This window comes from Passer montanus, unplaced genomic scaffold (assembly GCF_014805655.1).
Source record: "Passer montanus isolate IOZ18808 unplaced genomic scaffold, ASM1480565v1 scaffold101, whole genome shotgun sequence".
NCBI lineage: Eukaryota > Metazoa > Chordata > Aves > Passeriformes > Passeridae > Passer > Passer montanus.
This window is the reverse complement of record NW_024356616.1, coordinates 1,650,056-1,661,189: the sequence shown is the minus strand read 5'-3', so window position 1 is coordinate 1,661,189 and position 11,134 is coordinate 1,650,056. Positions and strand designations below refer to the sequence as shown.

The following is an 11,134-nucleotide window of genomic DNA, read 5'->3' as shown; positions in this document are numbered from 1 at the left end:
CCCATTCCCCCTGCCCCCCAGCCCCCTCACCCGTTTTGGGGTCGATCTCAGGGGAGAGGTGCGCGGGCGGCGACCCCGGCGGGAAGGGCTCGCTGCTGTAGGTGATGAGCGGCGTCAGCGGGTGCATGTGGTGGGCGTGCTGCACCACGGGGACCTTGTTGGACTGCGGGCAGAGCGTGTGGCAGGGCTCACCCCTGGGCACAGCCCTGGGCACCACCCCGGGGCAGCACGGCCGGGGCGCCCACCAGCCCTGCACGTGCCCCAGTGAAGGGGTTTTTACCCAAAGCACCCCTGAATTCCCCGTGGAATGGGAAAGGATCCTCGGCAGGAGCACGGGGGTGCTGGGAGCCCACCCCCCGGGAGCCCACCCCCCGGGCTGGGGGCTGCTCTCACCAGGTGGGCGGGCGAGGGCGAGCGGCTGTCCTTGAGCGTGGCCCCGGCCGGCACGTCCAGCAGCGGCCACTTCATCTGCAGGTACTGCGGGAGGGACGGGACACTGCCCTCCAGGAACCTCGCACAGCCCTGCCCCACAAACCCTGCCCCAGCCCCGACACGGCCCCCCCAGCCCCAAAACTACCCCTGACCCCAAAACCTCCCCAGCCCCAAAGATCCTCCTGATCCCAAAACATCCCCTCACCCCAAAACACCCCCAGCCCCAAAGATCCTCCTGATCCCAAAACACACCCTGATCCCAAAACACCTCCTGATCCCAAAACACCCCAGCCCCAAATACCCCCTGACCCCAAAACATCACCAGCCCCAAAGCACCCCCTGATCCCAAAGCATCCTCTGACCCCAAAACACCCCCCAACCCCAAAGCATCTCCTGATCCCAGAACACCCCCAGCCCCAAAGCACCTCCTGATCCCAAAACATCCCCAGCCCCAAAGCACTCCCTGACCCCAAATCACCCCCTGATCCCAAAGCATCTCCTGACCCCAAAACACTCCCAGCCCCAAAGCACCCCCTGACCTTAAAACACCCCCCAGCATCAAACACCCTCTGACCCCAAAACACCTCCAGCCCCAAAGCATTTCCTGATCCCAAAACACCCCCAGCCCCAAAGCACCCCCAACCTTGCAACATCCCACTCAGCCCCAAAACATTCCTACAGCCCTCCAATGAACTCTATCCCCAAAAGATTCCCCAGCCCCAAAACTTCCCTCCAATCCCAACATATTCCCTAGCTCAGAAACAACCCTCTGACCCCAAAATATTCCCTGGCCTCTCCTGCACAGCCAGTCGAGGACACCCCAACCATGGGCAAAGAGGTTTTGGGGTTTTTTCTCCCTTTCTGGGCTAACATCTCGCTGTGACACCGGGGTGTCCCCTCGGCACCCCAAGGAAAGGGGCTTTGTGCAGCGTTTGGGGGGACAGAGGCATTTCCCCAGGACAGAGCAGGGAGGGAGGGTCCCTGGAGATGCCAGGGCTGGAGAACGTGGGAATGTGGGAATGTGGCTGCAGCAGCTGCCTGCAGGAATTTCCCCAAACACAAACCCTCCTGAGCTGAGGCAGCTGCAGGGAAAACCCAGCAGGACTTTGGGGGAGCGTTAACTCTTCCAGGGCTGGGGGGTGCCTCCCCCCTGTCACCCCCAAAGTGTCCCCTGTGCCCCCTGCACCCCCATCCCATCCAGCACCTCCTCGGGAGGTTTTGGGCATCCCCCGGGTGCCACAGCTGGATCCATCCCCTGGCAGGGGCTGGCACAGCTGGGACCCCACGGACCCTGAGCACACCTGGCATGCAGGTGGCCCCATGACCCCAAGCTCACCCCGAGCTGCGGCCCCACAGCACCCGTGGGCTGGCTGTCACCTGCCAGATCACTGTCCCTCAGGTTCACTGTCCCCCCCAGGCTGTCACCCGTGGGCTGGCTGTCACCTGCCAGATCACTGTCCCCCCCAGGCTCACCGTCACCCATGGGCTCACTGTCACCCCAGGCTCACTGTCCCCTGCCAGCTGTCACTGTCCCCCAGGGTCACTGTCCCCCAGGGTCACTGTCCCCAGCACTCCCTGGGATGCAGGAGCTGTTCCCCACGGGGCAGCTTTGCTGCACCCTCCAGATCCAGCTCATCCACAGCTCCAGGGCAGCCACAACGTCCCTGCAGCCCCAGGACAGCCCCACAACGTCCCTGCAGCTCCAGGGCCACTCCTGCAGCCACACTGGGGTGGCACTGGGGACCCCCACCAGTCCCCAGCCGAGACCCCCACTCTGACCCTCGGTGCTCCCCCCGTGACCGTGCCCAGGGCAGGGCAGGAGGTGCCCCCAGCCCAGGGGCTCCCCCAGCCCAGGGGGCTCCCCCAGCCCAGCCCCCTCCCACCACAAAGGGCCTTTCTGGGCTGCCCTGTAAGCGGAGAAGGCGCCAGGGGACGGGGACAGGCGACGGCACCGGGGGAAGGTTTGGGGCATAAAAGGCTGATTCTCATTTCGAGGCCATTTCGGGAGCCTGGGGAAGGGAAAGGGGAAGGGAGGGGGAGACTCTTTCAAAATACACAAAGCGGGGGGAGCTGGTGAACGGTTCAGTGGTGATGTGGAAAAATGAACCCCCCCCTCCCCTCCTTTTCCTCCCCATCCCTCGGCTCCAGCTGGGACACAGCCCCCACTGTCCCCCCAGTGGGGATCCGAGCTGTGAAACAGCAGCGAAAAAATAAAGGAGGAAAATAGTTGAAAATCGGTCACATTCCAGAGAGATTAGAGCCAGTCCCGGGTCCTCCTCGTTACCAGCCAATTAAAAGCAGGGATAACGCCTTCCCTGCTGGAGCCCATCCCCCTGGGAGCCCCCAGACCCCAGGGGAAGGGGCCAGGGCATCCCCTGATGTCCCCTGGGGGCGTTCACCAGAGGATTTCCACCACAGGCACCAGCCCAGCCGTGCTGCTCTCCCTGGGAAGGGGAAGAGCCCTGCCTGGGACTGTGTCCCACTGAGTGTCCTGGTGTGGCACATTCCAGGGCTGCAGGTCCCCTGTGTCACATCCTGCTGCTGTGTCACACCCCAGGACTGCTCCACATGCTGATGTCCCCTGTCCCAGCGGGGTTTGTCACCCTGCCCCAGGATTCCATCACCCAGCTGCGTGTCCCATCCCCTCCTGTCCTCATCCCAGCGCAGGTGAGAAGGGATTTCTGAGGGAAATGGGTGTTCCAGGCTGGATTCCAGGTGTCCCAGGATCCCCCACCCCAGCACGGCCCTGCACTCACCCCAGTGCTGCTCATTCCAGCCCTGGTCCCACTGCTCCTGCCCAGCACAGGCTCCTCTCTGCCGGGACCAAAGCCTCAGCCTCAGAGCCCGCTGGCCTCATTTTGGGACACAAAAAGTCTGTTTGGGACCCTTTTGCCAAGGTCTGTCTCTTCCCTTTGCCTGCAGAGCTCCAGCCCAGAGATGATCCCACAGGAAGCACCGTGGAGAAGATCCAGGTGATCCCAGGATGGGAGTGCTTCACCCCATCCCCAAACCCCCAGGTGAGCTGGAGGCACCCAGGAAGATTCCCACAGGCACTTAAACATCCATCCTTCTGTCCCAGAACAGGAGGCAGGGAATGGTCACCCACCCTTCATGCCAATCCCTTTTCCAGCCCAAATTCCCAGGGCTCTGCAAAGTCCCCTGAGCCCCTCCAGAGACCCCCAACCTGTTTACACAGCTGCAGGATAACCAACAGCCCTTCCCCCTGCTGCCTCTGCTCCCTTTTCCCCCAAAATTCATCCCAAAATCACGCCAGGTGAGACAGGACAGGCCAAGCATTAGGGCAGAAAATGGGGCAGAAAAATAGGATGCTTAATAGATCCCCCCAAAATCTTTGTCCAGGTGTGGCCACTGCATCCCCATGGCATCCCAAGATCCAGCTCTGAGCAGTGGCACTGGCTTGTTTGGGAGAAAAACACCCAAATTTGGCTCCAGGAGTGACAGGGGATGGGATTTTTGAGAAAAATGGCAATTCTGGGCTCAACGCATCATCCAGTTCCTTAAAACTTTGTGCTTGGGCAAAAGAAGTTGGGAAAAAAACCCCAAATCTGCCCTGGCAGAAGGGTCTGGGGCTGCACCCAGGGATGCTGCAATGGGGGAAGCCCAAAACAGGGAAAAAAGGGGAAACAGGGGCAAGTGGGGACCTGGCCTGTCACGCTCCTGAGGCAGGACGGGGTGTCCTTCACACCCCAGCAAATCACCCCAAAATGAGGGAGAAGAGCCAGGAGCATCCCGGCCCTGCCGAGCCCGTCCTGCAGCTGCTGCATTCCCCTGCCCTGGGATAACTGGGGAGGCAGAAATCCCAATTACAGCTGGATTTACAGCCCAGGCAGCGAGACATAAATCTCTCCCCCACCCCCGCCATCCATCCGCTTCCCAGCCAAATAATCTCCTCCAGATGTTGCCCACGAACACCAGGATGACAAATCCCAGCCAGGAGAGTTTTGGGAGGGTCTCCTGCACCCCCACATCCCGGGGAGAACCCCAAAAATCCCTGACCAGAGTTATTTTCCCGTCAGGATTTAGGGTTTCTACGGGCTGACACGGGGCTGATGCAGGAGACATCACCACGTTCCCTTTTGGCATTTTTTGGGTGACACTGGCCAGGCAAAGGGTGTCCCAGGTGGGGACAAGGATTTGTGACACCCCAACAACAAATGTTTGTCCATTCCCATAACACAGCCACAGATACCGGGTGGGAAATGCCAGTGGGGCTGGGATGGGAAGCTGGGAGATGAAAAATAAGATAAAAAAACCTATATTTGGGATGAGCTTGGAGAGGTGGCACTGGTGCAAACCTGATCCCCACCCACAGATCCCATGTCCCCACCCTGGGGACACTGGTGGCATCTGCTGGAGAAGTGGGGGCCAGGTGTGCAGAGGAAGGTGGGAGGGGAGGGGATGGGATGGATGGGATGGGATCAATGGGATCCATGGGATGGAATGGGATCAATGGGATGGGGCTCGACAGCTCGAATGGGATCCATGGGATGGGATGGGATGGGATGCTGGGGATGGGATCAATGGGATGGGATGGGATCGACGGGATGGGGTGGGATCCATGGGATGGGGTGGGATCCATGGGATGGGATGGGATGGGATGCTGGGGATGAGGCTGCAGCACTGGCAGTGGGGACAGCCCAGGGTGGCCCTGGCACTGCTCCACACCGGGTGCCTCGAGCCTCCCCCACCCACGGGTGCCCCAAGCACCCTTTCCCCACTGAGGACCCCCACTGCCAGCCCCCTCCTCCCTGTCCCCAAACCCTGCTGCTGGCCCAGGCTTTTGTCTGCAGCTCCCGGGCCTCAATGGATCCATTCATGTCCTGCATCCTCCCGGGGATCCCGGCAGGAGCAGAGCACAGCCTGCCCCAGCTCCAGGAACCCTGTCCCAGAGCTCCTAGAGCCTCCTGGGGGTGACACAGCACAGCCAGCTCCTGTCCCACAGCTCCTGGGGGTGACACAGCACAGCCAGTCCTGTCCCAGAGCACCCAGAGGTGACACAGCACAGCCAGTCCTGTCCCAGAGCATCCAGAGGTGACACAGCACAGCCACCTCCTGTCCCAGAGCTCCTGGGTGACACAGCACAGCCAGCTCCTGTCCCACAGAGCTCCTGGGTGACACAGCACAGCCACCTCCTGTCCTGCCCCTCCCTGCCCTCTGCCAAGCCCTGAGCAGTGTCCCCAGGGTCCCCAGCATCCCCGGGCTGAACGCACAGGGTGAAATCCTTGCCAAAAAAACACCAGAAAAAGGCAAACCGGGACGGGGCACATCAGCCCTCCTCCTCCTCTTCCTCCAGCCTTCGCCTTCCACAGTCCATCCCTTTCCCCAAGCTCCCAGAGCACAACACAAGCACTCCTAGTGCTGACCCTTCTTCCCTTATCCCTCCTCTTCCTCCATCCAGGATGCACCGGGCACTTCCCCCCGGGTTCCTCTTCCCTCCCAAGCTCCCGCCAGCGACTTCAAGGAAGGAAAACTAATGAAAAGCAGCTGCTGGGAATTCCAGAAGGATGATGAATGCGCCTCAGTCCCGGAACAATCCCAGGGCTGAGCAGAGGCGCCCCGAGCACTTACTTCATCGCTTTAATTTGGGAATCGTGTTAGAAAAGGAGGGAGGAGGGAGGTTTGGGGGGTGGCGGGGAGTGGAAACCTCCTGTAGGTCTGCAAACTCCGCCCGCAGGGTAATTAGCCGAAGAGCATAATTAAGGAGCGGGGATAAAGGGGCCATTGTGTGCGGCAGCTCTGCAGAGCGGGGCGGGAGTCTGGGAGTGGGGAAACTGAGGCACGGGGAGGGCTCAGGGCCGGGGAGGACCGGATCAGCCCAGCAGCTGCACACAGCAACAGGGACAAGCCAAAAAGTGTGAAAAAACCAGAGCTTTTCCTTAATATTTACCAGGTGGGGAAGGAAGGCGGAGCTGACGGGGGGCAAATCCCAAACAAACCAGAAAATCCCAAATTAGTGCAGCAGGAAGGAGGAACTGCCGAGGTCCGAGGATGCCGAGCATCCAGCGAGCCCCCACGCCAGAAAAACCCCCCCATTCCAACACCTCCATCCGCATCCCAGTGCCAAAAACCCTCCAGGCTCTGCCAGAACCGCCAGCGAGACCCGCCCGGTTTTTGGAGCAGCCCTTTTTCCTGCCAAAAATCCGTATTTTAATCATTTTCCTTGGCAGCGGCGCAGTTAAGGATCTATTTTCTTTAGGAGACAGATACGGCTCTGTATCCTCGGGAATTCATCGCAGGAGTGGCGCAAAAAAAGCCGGAATAAGCCCAGGTTATGGATTTTTCCCTCATTTATTTTGGGATCGCAGCCTGCCGAGGCGCATTAATTACACCGAGGTGCATTAATTACACCGGCATGGCGTCGGGAGAGCTGTTTGGATGGAATTCCACGCCCGAGGAAGGTTTGGATTTATTTAAATCCTCGCCTCCAGACGCGAATTCCTGGGGTTAAACTGGTTTTTTTTGGGAATAATGCCAATCCTGTGCGTGGTCCCGGCTTCGCTGCTCCGGCAGCGCCGTGCCTGCTTCCCATCCACTTCCCAAGCAGGAGGAGGATGCTCGGATGAGGTTTTATCCCTGTATGGATCCATCTCGTTCTGGGTTTGGGATAAAACCCATCAACTCCACACCATCCTGGTGGAATGGATCCGGCATCACAGAAACAGGGATTTGCATCCATGCAGCTCGTGCACATCCAGAGTGTTTCCTCTCCATCCACCTGGGAGACCTTTGTGTTGTTGGGAACGATCCCAAGGAGCCAAACAGAGCCTCACAGGTCCCCAATTCCTGATTCCCCAGCAGGAAAACCAGGCAGAAACGCTGCCCCAAACAACGCCGTCGTCGGATTCCAACAAATTCCTTCACCATCAGAGCAGAGCCCCAAAAATTCTCCCTGCACAGAAACTGCCAGGAAAGTGATGCTGGGGACCATGGAGAATTCCCAGATTCCAGGATCCCATTTGGAAGTAAGCCAAGTGAATTCACACAGATGGAAGAGCAGGAGCATCCATCCATTGGGGCTGGCACAGGGATGGGGCTTCTCCTGCTTTGGAGTGTGGGAAAGCACTGTGTAACCAGATTCCCAAATATTTCCCAGATTTCCATAGATATCCCAGATCTGTGAAGATTTTGGAGTGGAGAAATGCAGAATGCTCGGTATTCCAAATAAATCCTCCAGCTCTGGCTGTCAGATCAGTCCTGGCACCTGCAGCCTCATCCATGCCCAGGATCCACCACCTTCCTGGCCACCTCCTGGCCCTGGAGATGATTTGGAATTTGGGATTCTTCTCCCAAAACCTTTCTTCTCCCTGCGGTTCAGTCTGGATGCCACGGCCACCAGGACGGCTGGGTGCTGCAGATCAGCTTGTTCCCTCCAATGCTGGGGCAAAAAAAAAGAAGGAAACGAGGAGAAGATGGTTCCCAAGGCAGCCTGTGCCTCCTGCCACCCTGGAGTTCCGCGTGTCCAGGCTCATCCAGGGCCTCCCTGGGGATGGGATGAGGGTGGGAGGCGGGTTTGGAGCTCGGTGCCCTCGGGCTGTGGGGATCCTGCAGCCTGGATCCAGAGGGATTGGGAGCTGCTTCCAGCAGAGGGCTGGGAGGGCTGAGCCTGGATGTACCCGGGAGACCAGGGTGCTGTGTCCAGCTGGATCCAGGATTCTGTTCCAGAGGGCTGCGGTGTGGATCGAGGATGCTGAGCCTGCATGGATCCAGTTCAGACCCAGGATGCTGTGCCCAGATGGATTCAGATGGATCAGGAGTGCCTGGAGGGATCAGGAACAGAACCAACAATGCCGTGCCCAGCTGGATCCAGCAGGAGTTGTGCCAGCAGGGTCTGATGTGGGATTGAGGATGCTGAGCCTGCACGGATCCAGGGTCACATCCAGGATGCTGTGCCCAGATGGATTCAGATGGATTCAGATGGATCAGGGGTGCCTGGATGGATCAGGAACAGGACCAACAACGCTGAGCCCAGCTGGATCCAGAGCAGGACCAAGGATGCTCTGTCCTGCATTCTTCTGTTTGATTGAGGATGCTGAGCCTTGCTGGGTCTGCTGCAGGATCAGGGATGCTGTGCCCAGACAGATCCATGGGATCAGGGGTGCCTGCATGGATCCAGGTCAGACCCAGGATGCTGTGTCCAGATGGATCCACGGGATCAGGAGTGCCTGGATGGATCAGGAACAGGACCAAGGATGCCATGCCCAGCTGGATCCAGCAGGAGATCCAGGATGTTGTGCCAGCAGGGTCTGGTGTGGATCGAGGATGCTGCACAGGATCAAAGGTGCTGTGCCCAGCTGGATCCAGAGCAGGCCCAAGGATGCTCTGTCCTGCATTCTTCTGTTTGATTGAGGATGCTGAGCCTTGCTGGGTCTGCTGCAGGATCAGGGATGCTGTGCCCAGACGGATCCAACACGGGACTGGGGACACTGTGCCCACCCAGGGGCACGATGCCAGCCTGGGATCTGGGGGATCCCTGTGCTGCCACGCCGTGGGAGATCACAGAAGGGGCTGGTGCTGGGCACAGAGCTTGGCTGCTCTGTGCTGGAGTGGGATCCAGCAGCAGCACAAAACTCACCCAGCATCCCCAGGCCATCCCCACACAGCCCTCACTGCCTGGAGGCCCCATTCCATGGGAATCCAGCCCCAATCCGTGCTTTCCCGGCCCCAGCCATCCCTCTAAAACATCCGGGAGGCGACACCCCTCCAGCCCCCGTTAATTAATCCCCTTTCTGGGATTCATTAAATCATCGTTAGTGGCCGCCGGTGACGGATCCCGAGCCCAATCCCTTCTCATTATCCCGGATTCCTCGCCAGTGTTTGGCACCGCGGTCAGTCCCGCTTCATCCCCAAAACCTCATAATCCCAGGAGTGACAAATTGGGAATACAACCTTTATCCAGCCGCCGGCAAAACACCGGGATAATTAGCTTATCTGCCCTCCCCATCCCGGCATCTGCACCTCACGGCCACCCCGACCAGTTGTTCCCAGGAAAGCAAAGTAGGAAAACCCCGAAAATACGGAAAACTCTCCACGGGAACCAGCCGGGTTCCGGGATTTCCGACCATCCCAAACGCTGTTATCCCACACGGGAACGCGGTTCCCTACGGAAATCACGGGTGGAAAAGCATCACCGGAGCGAGAGATGCACCGGGACAAGCGGCAGCGAGGGGGGCTCGCTGGGTACCGCCGTCAGCATCCCTCGGGACCCCCGGAGGGCTCAGAATTCCCTCCTGCCCCGGGGTGGGGGGCTGAGAATTCCCTCCTGCCCCCGGGGGGCTCAGCATTCCTCCCGGGATGGCCCCGTGGGGCAGCGCAGGGAACACCTTGTGTTCCTAAAACACCTCGTGCTCCCAAAACACCTCCACATCCCTCAAACGCCTTTAGGGCGCTGCCCAAGAGGTTGAGCGCCACGGTTTGGGGGTCGAGGGGCTCTGCTGAGGGGAGGGGGTCGCTCCCCCTCTCCCACCCCCCCCACAAGTTCTCGCTCAATTTGCTTAATCACTTCTCCCCCCGCGGCCAATGTTGGCCCATTAACGGCTTTAAAACCCTTTTAAATGAGAAAAGCAGCAGCTCAGGGTCACATTTCGGGGCGGGTCCCCCGGAGCGAAGCCCCCCCAAACTCCCCACCCCCCCTCCTCAAAACTGCCCCCTACAAAAGGGGCAAAGCGAACCAAAAATCAAATAAATAACCCAAATTTCTTGGCTTTTTTTTTTTTCTTTAGCATCAGGTGGTCGCTGTCCTGCAGGACGGGCTGTGGGGCTCGGGGGGGTCTGGGGAGGGTCCGGGGGGGCACTTACGGTGCGGGCTCCGCCGGGGGAGAGGGCTCCATTGGCGAGGTAGGGGCTGCCCAGCTCCGGGAGCATCAGGAAGGGGTAGCCGGGGTAGGGGGGGCCCTTAAAAAAGCCCCCATCTTGCTGTCGTCTGACCACTGGGGCCTTGGTTCTTCTGGGGGGGGTCCATTGTTCTTGGGGGGGTTCCCGGCGCTGCGGAGCGCGGGCCCCGCGGGAGGGGGGTCCCGGTGCCGCTCGCTCCCCCGGGGGCGTCCCGAGCCCGGCTGCTCCGTGCGGCCCCGGGGGGCACCGATCCATGCCCGGGGAGCGCCCGGGGCCGGTTACCGGGGCGGGGGGCGGGAGAAGGGACACGGGGGAGCCCGGCTCCCCGCCGCCCCCCGCCTCACCTCGGGGCCGGGGCCGGCCGCGGCGCCGGGGCCCCCCCGGTTCTCGGTCTCGCTGACCAGCGAGGACTTGAGCTCGTCCAGGTCCCCGTGGGCCGAGCCGCGCCCCGCGCCCTTGTCCTGCTCCTCGCCCTCGTCCTGGAAGGCGATGAGCTCGTCGGGGGCCCCCAGGTCGTCCCCCCCCGTCGGTTCCAGCTGCGGCATCGTGGGGTCCCGCCCCGGCCCCGCCGGGCCCCGCCGCCGCCGCCGCCACCGCCCGGAGGGTCGGGAATGCGCGGGGCGGCGGGGCGGGGAGGAGCCGGGATGCAAACCGACACCGGGGGCCGGGCAGGGGCTCGCACCGCCCCGCCGGGCCCGCAGCGCTCCGCTCCGCGCGGGTCCCGCACCGGCCCGCGGGGCGCCGCTCGCTCCCGGGGCTCCCCCCATCCCGTCCGGGCTCCCCTTATCCTGCCCGGGCTCCCCTTATCCTGCCCGGGCTCCCCCCATCCCGTCCGGGCTCCCCTCATCCC

General features: G+C 61.0%; 1 protein-coding gene across 2 annotated transcripts in view; it reads right to left on the bottom strand.

Annotated features, from left to right (window-relative positions):
• Positions 1-10,896, bottom strand: part of TCF7L1 (transcription factor 7 like 1) — a 16,534-nt gene extending 5,638 nt beyond the window's left edge. The window contains exons 1-4 of one of the 2 annotated variants that reach the window (XM_039715104.1): positions 10,617-10,896; positions 10,249-10,434; positions 394-477; positions 31-163 (exon numbers count right to left, since the gene is read on the bottom strand). In XM_039715104.1, coding sequence (XP_039571038.1) covers positions 31-163; positions 394-477; positions 10,249-10,434; positions 10,617-10,829 — 616 coding nt within the window. In that variant the 5' untranslated portion in view covers positions 10,830-10,896. Of the gene's footprint in view, positions 1-30; positions 164-393; positions 478-10,248; positions 10,435-10,616 lie in introns of those variants that run through there. The other variant, XM_039715096.1, reaches the window with a different exon arrangement.
• Positions 10,897-11,134: the final 238 nt, after the last annotated feature.